General features: G+C 31.9%; 2 protein-coding genes across 2 annotated transcripts in view; both read right to left on the minus strand.

Moving 5' to 3' along the window:
• LOC108913726 (BAI1-associated protein 3) overlaps nt 1–11,297 on the minus strand; it is a 133,581-nt gene extending 122,284 nt beyond the window's left edge. Inside the window, exon 1 of the mRNA XM_023455293.1 lies at nt 11,213–11,297. The gene's annotated coding sequence lies outside the window, so the exon portion shown is untranslated. The remainder of the gene's footprint in view (nt 1–11,212) is intronic.
• Nucleotides 11,298–17,637: 6,340 nt separating this feature from the next.
• On the minus strand, nt 17,638–19,275 carry LOC108913721 (chymotrypsin-elastase inhibitor ixodidin). Its single transcript, XM_018719322.2, has 2 exons — nt 19,103–19,275; nt 17,638–17,848 (listed from the first exon to the last, which is right to left on the minus strand). The coding sequence occupies exons 1-2, from the start codon at nt 19,164–19,166 to the stop codon at nt 17,658–17,660; spliced, it is 255 nt and encodes an 84-aa protein (XP_018574838.1). The 5' UTR covers nt 19,167–19,275; the 3' UTR covers nt 17,638–17,657.
• Between the last annotated feature and the right edge of the window lie 340 nt (nt 19,276–19,615).

Consider the following 19,615-nt stretch of genomic DNA (forward strand, 5'->3'; position numbering starts at 1 on the left):
AGTTGAGACAGGGACAAGTGTCTACAAATATTCGATAATTAACGTTATCGTTGTATTTCCTCGAGAGATAAGGCCCTAATTACTGTCTTGGAACAGGAGATTTAGGTTTGAGACCACCGAGTGGGTTGAATTGTCTGAGAAATCAATTGTAGGCTTACCAATTTCGAGGTTCGCGAGTGAATGTGCCAGGATATGGTCGGGATTCTTCGAGGGACACGTTGGTTGAAGTCAATGGTAAGCATTCTTTTGGCATGATATTATGAATTTACGGAGTGTCAAATCTTTGTAATTCCTAGAAACCGACTTCAAATTAAAATCATATTTCAAGTCATCTTAGGAAGACTTCTATTTACTAAAAGCTGAACAAGTTTTAAACTTTCAGGTATTACATAAATTAACATTTTCGTTAATGATAATCAACTTATTTTCTCTTATACATGAATGTCATTCAATTTTGCATATAACTTATTTTCCGAAAAACTATTATTTTGATTAAAAAACAATATTGTGATAATAGTATGGAGCTATTCAATATAGTATAAAGCGGTATAAAGAATATTTTAGGAAAGGGACCATGATTTCAGAATATGACACAAAAATTAAGACTATATTTTCCTATGGATTTATTATTGTTTGTTTTAAGACTAATATTAAAATCTGGATGTTACAAATAGCAATTTCATTTACTTTATACCATTAAGAAAATAAACTCACCGTGGAGAAATATTGTACATTAAAAAAAAATAAATAGTTTCTAATGCGGAAAAATTCGGTGCACAGGAAATTCGTGCCACACCCAGCGAAAAATTGTATTGCGATAAAATAAAGCTGACGTTAAATATATAGCAAACGCCATAGTTTAAAACGTGAAAAATCGTACTTATTTGTTACTTGAATTGAATTTATAACATGCTAGATATTCCGCCTCCGTATCGTTTTTGTGGGCCCGTTCGCTTTACTATTTTTATGGCCAGCACTTAAAATCCATTAATGTTAATGTATTTCTCTTAATACATCAATAGGTGTCAGGGAAAGTGTTATTATTAATATTAACTGCATCTGGTTTTTTAGTGAGTGAATGTTTCCGTTTCATTTTTACTTCAGGGTAGTTTTGGGGAAGACTAAAAAAAATTTAACGAGTTCATACGCGTTTGCACAGTTTCTGACAAGTACGTAATAAGAAAGTTATATCTCATTAGGCGGTAAACCCACACTTAAACCAAAACACCGAAGAGATAGTCGTTAGGATGATTGATCGCCACTGTTGGATGTACGTACCGGCCTTTTTTTTCTTATAATAATCCGGCCGGTTTTTGCGCACGGTCTTAACTAAAAAAAAATTCACATGACAGATTTGCGATAGATACACTTATCTTTCTTTGTGTACCAATATCATTTTTTATATTTTTCAGTTGCTTTAGAGGCCAATAAAAATGACAATACCTTTAAATTTTTTTAGCGCTGCTCGTAATAAACACGCGGTGGCTATTCTCTTGTTAAATAGAGATGTCGACCTTTCCGCTCGTGAAATCTTTTATATTTTATCCGGACTTGTGGAATGGGAGCGTTATTGATAGTTTTTCCGGCGCTTCAATATGTTATATCTTCGCGAGAAATTGTTAAGTTTATTGAGTCCAATTCAACATTGTTGCATTTGTCTCTTTCGCGAGAATGTTGTGCTCTGTAACGATCTGACTACATAAGAATTTATATTTTCTTGAATATTCTGCATTCGCATTAATTGTACAAAAGTTAGGAATTATTTATAGTGCAGGTGCACTATTTTTAGTGAGACCACAGACTTCCAAGTACATATTTTATATTAGAAGTCTGTGGATGAGACCTATACTTCATTGGTATCGATCAGAATTAGTTTGTATTGAAATTCGTCTGTGTAAGCATAGACTTTAATATACTAGTGTGTTTTTTATATATTATAATCAATTAGTATGTACCAATCGCAATAATTCTATTTCAAGATTTAAAACTCAAGCCACGCGTCTTCTCGCGGAATCCTCATGTCAATGCTTTGTAAATTTCGAGTATTAGTGTAAAATTTATAGCTTGTCTCTGATGCTAGGGAGATACTCGGGAGATTAAATTTAGAAACATCAATATATATTTTTTAAGAATATAGAATTAGTGACCCACAAAACTAAGAATTAATAAAAGTATAAAGTACAAAACACATCAGTGGTATTATTTCTCACTAACAGGATAGAGGGTTTGCTGATTCATTAACGTCCTGCGAAGCTTGGAAATTTTGATAATTAAAAGCTTGGATTAATAACAAATGTGAGTTTTTTCCACGGGTTCAATATCATGCAGACTGTAGAAAATGACGCATATTATAAATCACAAACAAAAGTTTCATTACCGTGAAAAGCCACTGACGGTGGCAGCAGATCTTTAAAGGGATACTTATGGATATACGAGTAAAAACGTAATACATTAATTTATAAGGAGGAAAACATCTCAGTTTCAAATTAAATTTTCCGTTATATAACAAAATGAAGAGATCCGTCTTATGATCGATTACACTAATTCCGCTGTCGCGAACCCAGGCTTTCTTATATTAGGAAAGCTCATTATGAAAATCACTAGAGAATATACATAAAAAAAAAAAAATCGATATACCGAAACCTTTGGGTATTGCGTCGTTCGTCAATATAAGAAAGAATTACTCGATGTTTTGTTAATGTAGAACGTTGTATTCTTCTGACATTTCGAATACTGATTATTGGCAATCAGAGAACAAAATTAGACGCCCTGTTTTTTTTTGTGATCCGTACTCTTTAAAATGAAATTAATAATAAATGATTTGTTATCTAAATGGCCATTATATTAAAGCGACTTGGTTTTTATACAAAAAGAAATGGTGAGGCAAAAAGTTTTCAGACTTAAAACGTTCAAAGTAGGTATGAATGTGAAAAATTGTACAAGAAAAACGTTCAAAACCAGTTAACAAGTCAAAGAATATTAGGAATTTGATATTTTAAATACTAAAAGTACGTTTTATAATCGAATATTGAATAATTTTCAGTTTAATGAATTGACGAATGGAAAAAATATTTATACATTTGTAGTTGTACTTTTATTATTAAAGATATAACGAATTACAATTATTTAAGTGATAATTTTAATATCATGAAACAGTTTGACATTTTTTTATAGACAAATACACGAAGTTTGTTACGTAATTGTTCTTTTTCCACATCGCGGTTCTCTTACCAACTGGTGTGTAGTCTTTCTCGAACTCACAGAGGAATTTTCTCACCAACAGCACACAATAGAACTTTATTCTCTCCACCCTCGTCGAAAAAAAAACTCCAACAAACCCTATTCTACCCGAAGCAGTAATCATATTGTTTACAGCTCTTTGAGTTCTTCATCCCGTTCCCTAAATTCCCTCATAAATCCCATGATTACATTCTAACTTTATAGCACTCAACCCATTCATTCCCATCCTCAGACTATCAACAAAAACTATCTCCGCGGCGTGGGCCGTGAAAACAACTTGCTAAATGTAACTGACTGACGAAACTAAAATATTGTGTCCAACAACCCAACCGTTCAAAACTTTTTCTGCCCTTTCGGATATTAAAAAGGGGCATTGATCCCCGTCTGGAATAAACTTGATCCACTGTAATATTGCTAACGTCAATTTGCAATTTGCGAACAAAGAAAATAATGGCAGCTGATTAGTTTCAGTTGTAAACGAGGGGTGTGCCACAAGTAATTTTTGGTGTACGGTTGAGATATTATAATTTAAAATTACTTTAAAAGTATAGAAATTATTTATTAAAGTATAAAAATTACCAAATTCTTTGGCAAATTACAAAAATTACAAAAAGTATGTATGAGATTACAAAAAGTACAAAAAATTACCTGATAAGAGTACAAAGATTTTTAATATTATTCTTTAAAATTACTGAAAGTACTTAAATAAATTGGTCTGATTAAAAATATTTCATTCAGTTTTCGTGAAAACATCGTAGAGATACGGACTAACTTCTGTTGCTTTGCCTACATTTACGTACAGGTACTGTTGAAAAAACAGTCTAGTTTCTTCATAGTGAAAATTTGTGTGGTAAAATAACAATAAAAATAAAAATCTTACTAATAAAACAAATTGCGTTTCTAAATTTAGTAACGGAAGTAACCGAACAAAAATATTGCGAAATTTTACGACGAAGAGTAGTTTATTGGGAAAATAATAAAGTATGACGGCATAGAAATTGTAAAAAATAAGTAAACTTTTATTTTAAATTTAATATAGTATAAAAATAGCCTGAGAACCAAATACAAGTAGCTTTTCTAATTAAAAAAAAATAGAAATAACAAATTAGAACTGAAATTAACACCAACAGTGAAGCAAGTCCTATTCAATTTGTAAACCTTTAAGTAATACACATTTTTCTAATCTCTTTATAAATTCCTTGTCCATTTTTTGCTTAAGTAAGCTTTAGGTATGCCCTAAGAAATAATCTAATGGTTACAAGTTTACTTCTGAATTCAAATTTTCGCTCTCTAATTCTGTCAAAACAAAATTATTGAGAATTTCCAAATACGAATTTTGATTAAGATTTTCTTCTAAAAAGTAAGGACCAAATATTTTATGATACGTTATGCCACACCAGACATTTACTTTTTTGAACATTTTTAACTCAGTATCTACAATTTTGAGAGGAAACCATGCCATTAGTTGTGAATGTTGATTCTTCAGTAAGTAAAATATTGTGATGAAGGAATATGTTTTCAATTTCTTGCCCATTGTTAAACAATAGTCCAAACGACGACCATCATCTCCATCAAACAGATTTTTTTATAATTAAACACTAGTTTAAATGTATATTTTGTAGCATTCTAAAATTTTTTGAATATGTTATCTGACTTTTTTTCCTAGATTGTCTTGTGCAGAGTTTATAACTACAACAGTAGCAATATCGTTATCATTGTATTATTTTTTATCTTTTCAATATTCTTTACATCACCAATGGTATCGAATTTTATAATTAGCTTGCGATCTGCCCTACAAGTTACAATTACATTTGCATACTTTTCATCAAAAATTTTTATTGCATATCGATATGAAACCACCGATTCCATAACAACATAAGATAGATTCGTTGCTCCAGGGTTAGCATTATTAATAAAAATTATTCTGGAGAGTTAATAAAAATAAATATGTTGTCTTCGACATTAATTAGGAAATAGCTGAGGAAATATCCATAGTAATTATATGGTATGTAGGATAGTTAAAAATTGCGGCGTCTTTTTAATGGCAAAATGTGATTATCCTTCTTTTTTTACTAAATCCCACATTTCTTGAGTTCCCGAACAACTTTGTTAAATACAGTTTTCAATGAAAACAAAAATTAAAGGCACTTTGCGTAGAGAAAATTTCACATTTTGAAATATTTTGGATGCCTGGTATGTTTTATTACAAATTTGATTACTGTCCATGGCTTCCCAAGATAAGCACAACTTTTTATTAAGAATAACTTTTTCCTAAAATATCAACAATAAAGAAGTTTACAAGAGTGTGGTACCCCATTCGGGAACATACTGTAAACATAGGTATATAATATTGTGGGAAATTCACTACTCTGTGGATTAATACACCAACCAACGTCGAATAACACTCACAATGTTTTACCTAAATATTTATTAATTACTATTAGCTTTTGTAGTTTTTTTACTTTATTGTAAGGGTTATTTTAGATAATTCAAATAAATTTTCTTACAATTACTCCCAATTAATAAAATGATCTATCTAATATTTTCATCTTTTTAATGAAGTAGCAAATAAGTGCAGTTACTTATAAAACACATGTTTTCCTTTTTCGAAATTAATCAGGTTATGAAATTTCATAGGTTATTAAAAATTATAACAGAATAACAAAAATTATTAGAAGTCTATTAATTCTTGTAAGTATGTGAAAAAGTCTACAAATTACTAAAATTACGAAATTATATTTAAAAATGCAAAAAGTACCAGATCAAGTCCAAAAATTACTGAAATTACGAAATTATATCCAAAAATTACAAAAANTAGTCCAAACGACGACCATCATCTCCATCAAACAGATTTTTTTATAATTAAACACTAGTTTAAATGTATATTTTGTAGCATTCTAAAATTTTTTGAATATGTTATCTGACTTTTTTTCCTAGATTGTCTTGTGCAGAGTTTATAACTACAACAGTAGCAATATCGTTATCATTGTAATATTCAAAACTTGTTCGCCGTGCTGTGTGAGATACCTAATGCCGCAAACAGATTCAGTCCAGCTGAAGCACCAACTATACAAACTTATTGACATGTGACACTCCGACACATTAACCTTGTCGTTGGCGATCTCCCGTATGCAATCGAACTTCCATAGATTGAGGACGACGAGTTATACAACTGGTGTTTGTGTAATAAGCCTTCAAACGTTTGCGAAATGTCAGCAGCTGGGCTTATCTCCATCCTATTGTGGTATAAAACAATTTCCATACACTCAAGAGGATAATACCGTCATTCCAATTCTGGTTCGGCCATAAATCTGATGTGGGGATCGCAAGGGCCGTATTGCGATGGTTTGGGACGCATTCAAATTAATCTTCGTGCCGATGTCGTCTACCGTCAATTATTATGCAATAAAGGGTTACTTTTCCAACGGAAATATTTTTAATTAAATCATCCAAAAATAAAGTCTTTGTTTTGAAGTATATCATATCATAAAATAATTATGTGTGGCGTCTTCCCATTAAACAATTACGTCGCACAGAGACAAGTCGGATTCTTTTATGAAGAACGTTGTTCGCGTAAGAAATGTTCCCTTATTCTATAAAATATCATTCAAGTTTAACCCTTATCCGCGAACTTCCCTTTCAACCAACTCGCTGAACATGCACCGCTCCCCATCGTCTGGCTGTAACTTTCATAGTAAGTAGAGCAAAGTGGATAAGACTTCAGTAATAAATAATTTTAACCCTACGCCGCCAACTTTTGCCCCACAACAATGCGTACGATTAGAGCGATAAATTGAAATATCTAATTGAAATTCAAAAACCGCTTTAATGAAACAGGAGTCTGTATATTAAAGATCTGAAGTTGTGTTTCTTTTTGAAATTTTACTCATAATCATCTGTTATATTTTTTATTGTCAAGGAAAGATAATTACTTAATAATTTCTTTAGACATTATTAGGTAGGGAGGTACATAGAACATCAGGAACACCGTAAATCTGAATTTGCTATCAAATCTAATTTCTATTAAATATTTCTATGGTATTTTCAATAATTTGTTACTACCATTTGCATACACTTCGTATAAATAGGCGATCTGTAAGCAATGGGATACGTTTTTCTTGCTACACGTCTCTTTTTAGGAGAACACGAAAGACTTACAAATCTATGTTACCTGAAAAAACTTTTCAGATACATTCTCTAATACCGGCGTTGTTCTCTTGGGGCACAAAATCAATTCTTATCGGCGGAAAACTTTTAAAATGGTTTGCTTCACGTCGTTTATATTTATTATAGGGCCCTTTATGTGTGGTGGATATATATTGCACAGACATATACAGAATACTGTTTCGTATCCACTGTAACCAACCGAATCACGTATTTGGAATATATATTTTTTTATATACAAGCTAATAAAATACTATTAGTGCGAATACGTTGTTAGTCGCCGTGAACAATCTTAGGATATTACATATTATACACGTATTAAGTAAATTATACACAGACAGTACAAAAACAAGTTCGTTATACAAATGTAGAAATGACCGACTCTGTGATAAAACCCCCCGTAAAATCGCGAATATTTGGATTAATATTGTTCGCTGACCGCACAGAAGCTTATGAAAATAACGTTGCTCTCACCCTCTCGACATAATAAATCCAGGTCCCTTTGTTTTCTAGACTTGCCTCAGGTGAAATATTTCATCCCTATTTATTACGGTTGATATGGTAATAAACATGAGGCATTTGTGCATGATTAATGAACCTAAAACGCACGATTTACCATTTTTAGGAAACTTAACTTATATTCAGTAATTTGCAATCTGTGTTTTTTTTTTGTTATAAATATCTATTTTGTATTTGAAAATAATTTATCAATCTTATTTTACATAATATGAATTTAACTTTCCCCTTCAGCAACTATTTGGTATAACAAAATTCGATTAGAGTAGGTATTGATAAAATACAATGAAAAATTATGTTTCAATAAAAAAAAAATATTTCAAAGGCATCCGAGTCGTTAGCATTGAGAGTTTGACATTCTGCTTTGATTTCCGTTGTGTGCTTCTTTTTTCAAATGTTTATGGGCATGGCAAGGGTGATATTGTGATATTAAGAAAGATTTCTATTCAGTGGTAACGAGGGCAGTTTGAGATTCGACGGCATTTATTGGAATACAATATAAAAAAGGACGAGAGGCGATTTTATGCCGTTTATAGCCGTTTTCACTTTATTGTTGGAATTCCGAGTCTGCATTTTCAGCTGAAAAATGCAGCGTTTTCAGACTGTAGGATCGTTTTTTCTGAAGCTTAAAATTGCTGATGGTAGATTTTTTGCAAAGTTGATAGATATTTCGTACAAGATCTAATTTAATGTCAATAGAATAATTTTGTCATTCTGAGCTTTCATTTCGATTGATTCTAAATTCAAAAAAATTGTCATTTAATAAAATTCAATCTGCAAGTGTATTAATTAATATCAAAGAATATAAGAAGTACATGGAATTTAGTATATGAAGTTAAGGATATCAAGAAATCTGAAGAGGCTTCGAAAAAATTGGGTGTGTAAAAAAGAAAAGAAAATCCGGACCAAATCCAAACAGATGAAGGCATAAAAAGCAAAGAAAAAGTGAAGTATCCCGACAGCAGTATATATTACGCTGTCACTATATTCTTATGCGAGTATTTACTGAAAACCAACTGAAAATTATTGCTCTTTCCTGGAACTGACTAAAATTTCGATAAAACAGCGAATGACTGACGTAACAAACATTAGATATGTCTGTCATAAAGGAATGATAATATATTAACATATAATTAATACTGATTGTGATTGTATATTATTATAAAAATAATAATTAATATTTTACCAGCAGTTTATCGCCAAATATGATGTGGAGACAAGCTCTATCCGAATAAAAAAAAAATTATAAAATATTTCGAATAATCGTAAAAATATCTAGCAGGCAACGCGTCAAGAAAGTTTATTTATCTCGCTAATGTATTACACATAAGACATTAAAAAGGTTCATTATGATTCTCTTGAAGACGCCTGTTGGTATAATAATGATATTCTCCCTATAGCGACGAGCGAAAAAGTAATTTGCTCTCGGCTTCTTATAAAAAATTGCTTTTAATGTTAAGTGGAGCCCTAAAGGCGTAATGTAGGTACGTAATGGCTGTAAAAAAATCTAATAGCCTGATTTCAGGTAATAATGTTGAAAGATGAATTTAATAGAAGCATATATACGAAGGTCTTCAAGTATATCTATGTCTAAGAAATTGTTTCAGCCACAAAATTGGGCTATACTGTTTTTTTAATTACTACATTGCCAATTCTGTAGAAAGAATTCTTCGAATATCGTTTTCATATGACTCCACAAATAAATGTTTGGGAGATTTTTTTTGGGGTATGTTTCTTCCAATTCAAAATTACCACTGCTACTATGTACCCGTTCATCATTATTTTAGAACCATTATTTTAAAACCGTTAATTCGGAACCGTTACTTCGGAACAGTTCCTTTGGAACCGTTATTCGGTTATCATTAATTCGGAACCGTTATTTCGGAAACCGTTACTTTGGAAGAATTGGAAAATATCCTCTTTAACCATACCTTTTAACATCTTAAATCTTATGACCGCTACTATATGTATTTTTGGAATTGTACAATTATGGATTTACTGGTAAAATATACAGGGTGTTTCAGGATTAAGTCGACAAACTTTAAGGAGATATTCCTCATAAAAAATAAGAAAAAAATCAAGTATAAATTTTTTTCCAGACGCTTCATTTTCGGGGCGTTAAAAATTTTTTTAAAAATTCGAATTTTTTAAATAACTTCTAAATGAAGAAGGCTATTTAAGCCAAATTTGGATGACACATCTTCTTATAAGATACCATTTTTCCATAGAAGTAGAAGTCCTGCAAGCAACCAGTGGCGGAGTTATAGGGACTCAAGACTCATTAATTAATAAAAAAAAATTAATACAGCCCTACTGAAAATAAAAAATGATGCTGTTTTTAGATGGAACAACTTTCTTCCTATTTTAATACTATTGGTTAAACCCAAGGGAAGGGGAGACAAAAAAAGGCTTATTTGACTCACACATACTCGATACTAAGACCAATTTTAATAGGTACTATATTTTTTTAAGGTTTTACGAGGAACGTCTTGTTAAAGTTTATCGACAGAATCCAGAAGCACCCTTCCGAAAAATCAATTTTGCCATGAAACTATAAGAGTTAGGAAAAAAGTTGTTCTATCTAAAAACAGCATAATTTTTTATTTTCAGTAGGGCCGTATTAATTTTTTTTTAATTATTTAATGAGTCTGAGTCCCTGGTTGCTTGCGGGACTTCTACTTCTTTGGAAAAATAGTATCTTATAAGATGTGTCATGCCAAATTTGACCTAAATAGCCTCCTTCATTTAGAAGTTATTTAAAAAATTCGAATTTTTCTAAAATTCTTTTACGCCCTATATTTCGAAAATGAAGCGTCTCTGGAAAAAAAAATTATACTTGATTTTGTTCTTATTATTTTATGAGGAATATGTCCATAAAGTTTGTCGACTTAATCCTGAAACACCCTCTAAATTTTTGTCAGTTTAAATTTGTTTATGATGTTTATTCTATTACTCGTTTCATTTTTTACAATTTTTAGTTCAACAAAATCTCTTAATTTCTACGAAAATGTTTTCTCAAATTCACATTTTTTAATGAAATGTTTGTGCTCGTCTAATCCATATTTTTCCAGATTGAGAGGTCTTTTCAACATAATCTTTTTGGCACAAAGGTTTATTTCATAAATTCTCTAATTTTTTTTCACAGGTGGCAAAATACCCAATAAATAAGGAAAAGAATATTACCGGCGAAAATTTTAATAAAAAAACGCAATTTCGTATTCGCGGTTCCGTCTTTGAAAGAGAATTCGCGTGCAGCGGGGGAGGACAGGCAAACAACACAGAGTTCGCTTACCTTTTACACCATGCCGCAAGACATAAACAAGTTGTCGTAAGCGTGGCTTGGCCCGTTCACATCATCACAACCGAACGACGGTAAAGACGCGAGTGGAATAGGCGTCCCGTGAGGGAACAGGTGCGTCGCGCGCGCGCACTACCCCCCGCATCATTGATTGGCGTTCGGAGGACCCCCAGGGCCCCCGACACAACATTGTTTACGCACAATCCTTTTCCCCTAGTCTCTTCTTCTCCGACGGCTCGGCCTCCTTTACATTCATCACGGATTTTTTTTTCGAGATTGGCGGCAATTACCTTCGTTGTTGGGCCGCGGTCCTTTTCCAAAATCCCAAATGCCAGGACAAACCTTGTTTGCTCGAGGTCTTCCCCCTGACTAGGATACGACTCGACCACCTAGAAATTCGATATAAAAAGTAGTGAATGGAACCGTAAAGGAATGCATCCACCGACGCTAGCGAACAGCTCGTGATCTCATAATGACTGTTCGCAATTTACGTCGCCATATATTTACCGGTCGATAAATACAAAAGGTGGGATGATATTAAGTATTGGCATAAAATAAGAAAGTGAGGCTGCGATATAGGATATCGCCGTGCGACACTTGACATTTCGCACACCGCACACACGACAAGGGTCGTGCGATACGTGTGATTTGGGACGTGTGATATGGAATGTGAGAACTAACGTTCGAATTTCTGGACGTAAATTTATTAGGAACATTTGACCGAAGGGTAATTTCGAAACTGCGTTATTTTACAGGAAATGTACCTATTGCGTCAAAACTCGGCTCTGGTTGAATTGATCCGTCTACAATGTTGCATTTTACATGTTCTACGACACAAGAACGAAAATTGCCCATAAATGTACGATACCAAGCTTTCATAGCATTTTATGATGTGCTGTTCCGAGTTTCGACCGTTGTTTCAATTCAGATACGCTTTTATAACATTTACACTCAAAGTTGGGAGTTACTTACAGAACAGAGGTTGCGTCGGGTTCATACGGGCTTACTATTATTCCCTGGCAGTTAGTTTTGGTTGTCTGTTTTTAACTGACGAATAACGAGGATACACGTTGGCAACTTTCTGGTTTTTCAGGGCCTGTTCTGCACTCGGTGAGGAAATTCTGGACTAAAAACTATGTCGGGTATTGTTGGGGGTGGAACAAACCGTTATGAAAGACTTTTTAGACAGTGGCGTCCCGATGGGGGACGTATAACGCAAACTCTTTATTTTCTATCAAGTCCAACATTTACCGACTTTATTAGCAAATAAATATTTATGTCGGCTTTACGGCGGTCACCAAGGAAGAAATTGTGATCGAATCTACCATAAAATATATCCGATTCATTTAGGTTTTATGACACAGCTATGGATGTCAAATAAGGGAAGAGATTATATATTTTTCTTCGCTTTATACTGATCGCCGGCCATAAAAAGGCTAGGTATAACTCATCTAAAATTGAATTATGTGCAATATAAATTTATCTACATTTTAAAAATATATATAACATCAAAAACTGTAGTCGATATCTTTTTATATGTTAAGAAGAGTCCATAATAATGCATTAGAGAACAGATTTGGAATTTAGAATTTTCCCTTCGTGTCATTTAGATACACCGCAACAAAAAATATTCGCTTTTTATATTTTAAGCTCTGCCTATTGTCTTTTGTAATCGCTCACTTTTGGATTTCACGAAAATGTGAACCGAAAGCTGCGAGTTCTTTTTTCTTTTGGAACGAACGAACTCCCTTTATTGTGTACTGTGCTGTATCCTTTTTTTTGTCGACAAGAAAACACTGGGATTCCAGTATTATATTTGCTCTAAATTGACTTGTAAATGCAAGACTTCAGATGTTAAATGTTCTTTGAATTTTTGAATAAATAAACATTACATTTTCACCATACAAATCAAGTTCTTTAATGTACAAATATGAAATGTACAATTCCATTTAATTTAGGACAAATACATTCGTGTAAATATCTCTAAATTGGATTCTGGGCACGGAGTGAGGTACCCAATAATTTCTTAGGGCTTCCGTATCTTACTTAAAGTGATATTTACCTAGTTACCTCTTTCACTTACCGCCGAGATGATACATTACGAAATGTAAATATTTAGAGAGGCTGTTAAATCAAATATCTACCCTATAAAATTTCTTTTAAGATTAACATTCATCTTTGACCTATTTCTATTCCAATATATCTTTTCAGAACATATACATATTAGAATAAAATTATTAATATCAATATATAATTAATAATTGTATATTTTATTCATATCGATATGTGGTAATTTATACAACAAAAATAATTTAATCAAAAACATTTTATTTATATCGGATTTTATAACTATATTTTTCCATATGGCTCTTTATTTTCTGTTCTATTTAAGAAATCACTTTCTCCCCTATAGGTTTCTTTATGTATACCCATTTACTACAATACTACAAGTTTTAGATTCTACATTTTAGAATTTAAAGAGCCTCCTATACACTTTTTGTATGAACAATTTTAAAAATGAAATGAATTTGCCTTGTTAGCATACATATTTTAAACCCTAGGTGTTCCATCAGCTAAGGCTCCTTTTGTAAGTACAAAAACAAGGGCTTGCTCCGTAGCTTGATGTGAATATAAAGTAAGATTTAGTGTATTCAATATTCCGAATAACTTGGGTAAACAGAATCGTTTTGAAGTTAAGTGATTTTCTGCCTTGGTACGTACCAAGTGTGTTTCAATCAAAACGTTATGCATATTTCGAGTATAACAAATATTACAAGCACAGTATGACATCATTTCTATACTATTAAGTATATATCGACACAGAAATGTAACTTAAATAGGTGTTATGGATGTAATGAAATAAAAGCCATATTTTAACTTTTGTTTCATTTTATTGAGGATTGTGAGTGGTGTTACTTTTCAGTATCGGGACAGTTTAGAACACATTTGTTCGAAATCTCGTCTAATACATAGTCCTCCTTACAAAAACAACCAGGAACACAAACGTCTATGCAATCTGTTGGTTCGGAATCGTCTTGGCATGTAGCTGGACACGCTGTTCCACAGTCCAGATACTCTGAATTTGTATCATCGCAAGGGTCATCAGCTAGAAGTTGAAACATGCTATTTAAAACTGCAATTTTAGACAGTTTGTTCATCTAAAAACTCATATAAAAACCCTCATTTTACTTCGATATGGGAAAAGAAGAAAATTTTCAAAAAATCTACTAAAGTAATAAAACAATCATGCTTACCTCGTCAACTAGAAAGTAGAATTGCAGCTAAAAACAATAAACAGAAAAATGACACCTTCATTTCGAAGTCAGTACAAGAACAGAAACGAATAGCTTTCCGAGAATTATTTTTTTTTATATACCCACAATCTTATCTCTACACCTGTGATTTTTTTTAAATAGATCATTAGTGTTTACTTATTTACAAAAAGCAATCACGGGTACTTCAATCTAATGGAAAATCCATGAACCTCTTTCGTGCACTTATTTCTTGTTTAGCCGTCACTGAATTGCCATATCTTTATCTTAATAGATTGTATCTCTCGACTCCAAACGAACACCAAACAACAACTATGATTCATCATTGATGATAATCTTAAAGATAAACTTATTAAGTCGTGGTGTTTACAAGTTAGACACATTAAATACATAATAAAAAAATAAGTATAACAACACTTACCTTGGTTAGAAGTCACTCTGATGATTGATAATAACAAGAAGCGATTTTTAGCAAATCTCTCATGATATTTAAGTATCAATAACTGGTGTTTATTAGCTACTTTTTTTTTCTTTAGTGTACTGTTTTTCTAACAAGTGTTTTTTCTTTATACAGGGCCTTCATAATTAATAAATAAACATAGTATAATTTCATTTCTATATTAGTAAGTATACAGGGTGGCCCAATTAAAACAGCCCATCTGAAATATTTTCAATGCAAAAGGTTTTTCCGGAAAATCCCGAAACAGGTCGATTTTGATTTTTGATCATAAATTCATGGATGTAGGGTCATCCCCCTAAACGGGGTGGCAAGAATGCCACGTTTCCAATAGGTTTTTTACAATAATTTTAAGGCAGAATAAAAGAATTTCAGCATATTTGTAAAGAGAATTGAAATGCTTTTAAAATGATGTGCCATTTAAGATTCTTGAAGGGGTTGCCATCTATTGCCAAAATATTTCGGATGGACTGTGTTAATTGGGCCACCCTGTATATCAGCATACAAATGTAACTTATGTAGGTATAAATGTGGATTTAAATAAAGCCATTGTACATATAATTTCAAATTTTATTTGCACAATAAGTTCAATTTTCAGTATCGGGACAGCTTGAAACACATTTGTTCGTGACCTCGTCTAATACAAAGCTCGATTTGCAAAAGCAACCAGGAACGCAAACGTCAATGCAACCGTGTGATCTTGTGTTATCTTGGCATGTAGCAGGGCAGGCTGTCCCACATTCAAGATAATCCGAATTTGAGTCGTCACAAAGGTTAGAAGCTAGAAAGTTCATGAAAAAAACGGCATTTAAAATGATTTATTTAAAAAAAAATATCATTATTACAATCACAAGTTTTCTTCAGTTTATCAAGGATGAATATTTACGTAAAATCTGGTTTAAATTATAAAAAAAATGTCATGCTTACCTCGCCCTTCACAAAGCAGAATTGCGGTTAAGAATAACAAACAGCAAAAAGAATATGTCACCTTCATTTTGGATAGAGTACAGAAACAGATAACGAATAACTAGGCGAAAATTATTTTCTTATATACCTACCTATAATCAAACATCTTATCTGAACATCTGTTTGTAGATATAGATTTTTTAATAGGTTTATTAGCATTTACTTATTTGCAAAATGCAATCACGGGTACTTCAATCAAATGGAAAATGATTCCTACGACACGTAGAATTTTGACGCTATCTCGTGCATTATTTTTTTTAGCTATCACTGAATTGCCATATCTCAATTGGTCCTATAATTTCACACTCAATCAATAACTACAAATCAACACTGATGATAATCTTAGAGATAAACTTTTAAAAACAAATGAACAATCATTTTATGAGCCACGTAACTACATTCAATTATAAAAGATATTAACTAATTTTTACAGAAGTCCTACAGTTTGACGGTCTGTAAAAGTATAGGTTAGAGTATAATGAAGTGAATTAATGGTTTCATAGTTATTTCTTGGCAAAAGTGACAGCAAATAAAAAAATTTAGAAGATAGAAGCTTTGTTACTAGAACCCAAACAGACGCATGCCCATCCCCATTTAATCCTTACTTAAGGTACAAAATCCATTGTTTCTAACATTGGAACCTGTACGAGTTTAGTAAAAAAGTCCAATTCCAAGTCCAACCAAATGTCAAGTTAATCATTTTAAATAAAAAAAATAGATTCGATACTGTACTATCTATATTTTATTTACAGAGGGACCGGACCGCATGTTTGGTATTGAGGGCAGTTTTGAACCCTGACACATCTTCCAGACCATTCATCCCATATGAAGTTCGATCTGCAAAAGCAACCGGTAATACAGACGGCAATGCAGTTAATCTCGAGGTGTCTGGTTTGGCACGTGGGAGCACACGCTGAGCCACAATTGGTGTAGACCGCGTTTGGATCAAAACACTGTATGGAATAAGCCGAAACTAAAAAGAAAAGGTAAGTGTATATGTAGCTAATGAATTTAATTGTGATGTAATTCTGGTTTAAAATTTTGTCGGCGTTAATTCACATATGATGATTTTTTACCTAACGAACAATTAATAATTGATTACCAAACATATAATGGATATTTAAGACACTTTCACAGCAACTAAATTCCGGAATAGTTTGAAATGGTCTTCTTCCAGAGTCATTTTTTTACAAAATACTATTTAGAATAGAAAAAAACTTATTCCTTACCCATTGCACCACAAAGTAGTGTTGCAAATATGAACAACAAACAGCAACAGGAACCAGTTGCCATTTTCATTTGAGTACTTGAACTGAACGGAACATGAATTTTCTTTTATACTCAGGCGAAATATGCGGTTTATCTGAGAAATTAATGTTTCCTGCATGTGTAAAATTTAACAGCAATGCGTGCATTTGATAAGATACTGTGTTTATATTTTTCACGAATTGCAGTTACATCACCAAATATTACCTACAAGGGTATTTTTAAACCTTTGATGGCATAATTCTGAAGGTATTTGGCCAAATTAGTTCCAAAATGGAACTTACTATTCTCCTTGTTACAATAAAAGCATTAGACTCATAGGAAAGTCAAGAAAATATTGAAGTTGTGAATTTGTAAAACTCAAGTAGATTGATGATCCCTTTTCAGATGATCTCTGCGTAAGGGACTATTTTAAATAAAAAGTAAAACATTAGATACTGTACTATATATAGTTTATTAACATGTCGATATATTGTGTTCAATATCGTGGACAGTTTCGAATAGTGACGCACTTCCCTGAGTCCTCGTTCAGTATATAATTCCGTTTACAGAAACAACCAGGGACGCAAAGGGCGATGCAGTTGCCGTACTGTCTATTTTGACAGGTAGCGCGACAAGCTGTTCCACACTCAGTATAGTATGCGTTTGGGTCCTCACATTGGTCAGAGGCTGAAATTAAACAAAATACTATTAAACTTTACTGTAAAAAAAAAACAAACAAGTAATTTTTTCATGGTTAAATTTATATCAAAATACTTTTTTCTCTGTAAAATGTTTGATAAAATATATCTCTATATAATAGGCCAATCAAATTGTGGAAAATACCACGTTTTTTGCCAAAATTTAGTTCAGTAAACACGTAAAAATTAGAAAAAATTCCGTAGCATTGATGAAAATTTTTTTTCGTTTTAAAGAAAATGCCGTTTTTTGCAATAACTAATACATTTGTTTATAAATTGTGTTTATCAATTGACATCGGGCTAGGCTCAAAATTTTTGTTATAAAAAGTTTTACAACTTTTGTCTAAAACATTTTTTTTAAACGTTATTTTTTTAATAAAAAAAACTGTTTTTTTGCGAACTTTGGACGCCATTTTGAAAAAGAAGCCCTAACATTCAGTTGAGGTAAAGTAGTTCATACAATTCTACGGAATTTTTCTTAATTTTTACGTGTATTTGTTTAATGATCAAAATTTTGGCAAGTAAAAATCTAATTTGATTGGACTATAAATGTGTCTCCGTTTTGCACGAATCAAACTTTATCTGGTAACATGATTCTAAGAAAAAATAGTTCAAATTTCTGTAAATGTTTTTTGGATGTACCAAGGATAAGCATATGATAATGTACACAAATTTTCACTTTTTGCATCTTGTGATATTTTTTCAATTACTTAAAACCAAAAACCTAAAATTTGAGCTTTTCATCCAACATAGGGTGCATTTTTTATTTAAAATGACCTACTTTCGAATACAAATGATTTAAAATACATCTTATAAAATATAAATGGTGAAATGCCTGTATAGATTTTCATTTGATTATTTTTATTATATTGAAAAAAACATTTTCAGGAACTTCAACTTGTATCGCCAAAGAAAGTTTGGTTTGAGCAATTCAGTCACCCTGTATGTTATTTTGGTGTGGTCCTGATAGTGAAGGTGGTAATGAAATAAATTTTTAATGTAATATATAAGCAGCAGTTCCAAAAATACTCGTTTAATATACACCATTTAATTATGTATGACTGACATTACTATTATTGTAATCAAGTAAATTACGGTACCTAGCTTATTAAAAATAACTGACACAAATTAAAGCCAAAATTCGAAATACTATTAACATCGTTCTTCAAAAGAATGTCATAGTCATAACTTTATTTTTCCTAGGAAGATATGAATAAAACTATTAAAACAACGTTATTCTTACCCTCTCCACCAGAACATAGTGCTGTAATAAAAAACAACAAATAGCAAACGGATCCAAGTGCCATTTTTACTTTAAACAACTGAGCCACAACAAATGAATGCGCACACTAATTTTCGTATTTATAACAAGAAATCCAATTTATCTCAGAAATTAATATTTATGTCCTATATCTGTTAAATTTAGCATCAATTTAATATAAATGCAACCACATTGATAAGATACTGATTATATTCTTCACGGATTGCAGTTGTATGACGGAATATTACTTACATGGTGGATGTTAAAAATTCCACTTTATGTACATCTTTGCTTTGCAACGTAGCAATAAAATCAATAGGCTCGGTGAAAAGTAAAGAGAATATTATTGAAATTGTGAATTTAGTTGTTTTTTAAGTTTAATGATAATTTCAGAAGAGCACATTAGAAATTAATAATAATCATTAGTCGGCACTCGAATTGGTTTTAATAGAAAAAAAACACTGCTCAATATGTTTTTTTAATGGATAAACCTGC

Source organism: Anoplophora glabripennis, unplaced genomic scaffold (genome assembly GCF_000390285.2).
Source record: "Anoplophora glabripennis isolate ALB-LARVAE unplaced genomic scaffold, Agla_2.0 scaffold639, whole genome shotgun sequence".
In the NCBI taxonomy this organism is placed as follows: Eukaryota; Metazoa; Arthropoda; class Insecta; order Coleoptera; family Cerambycidae; genus Anoplophora; species Anoplophora glabripennis.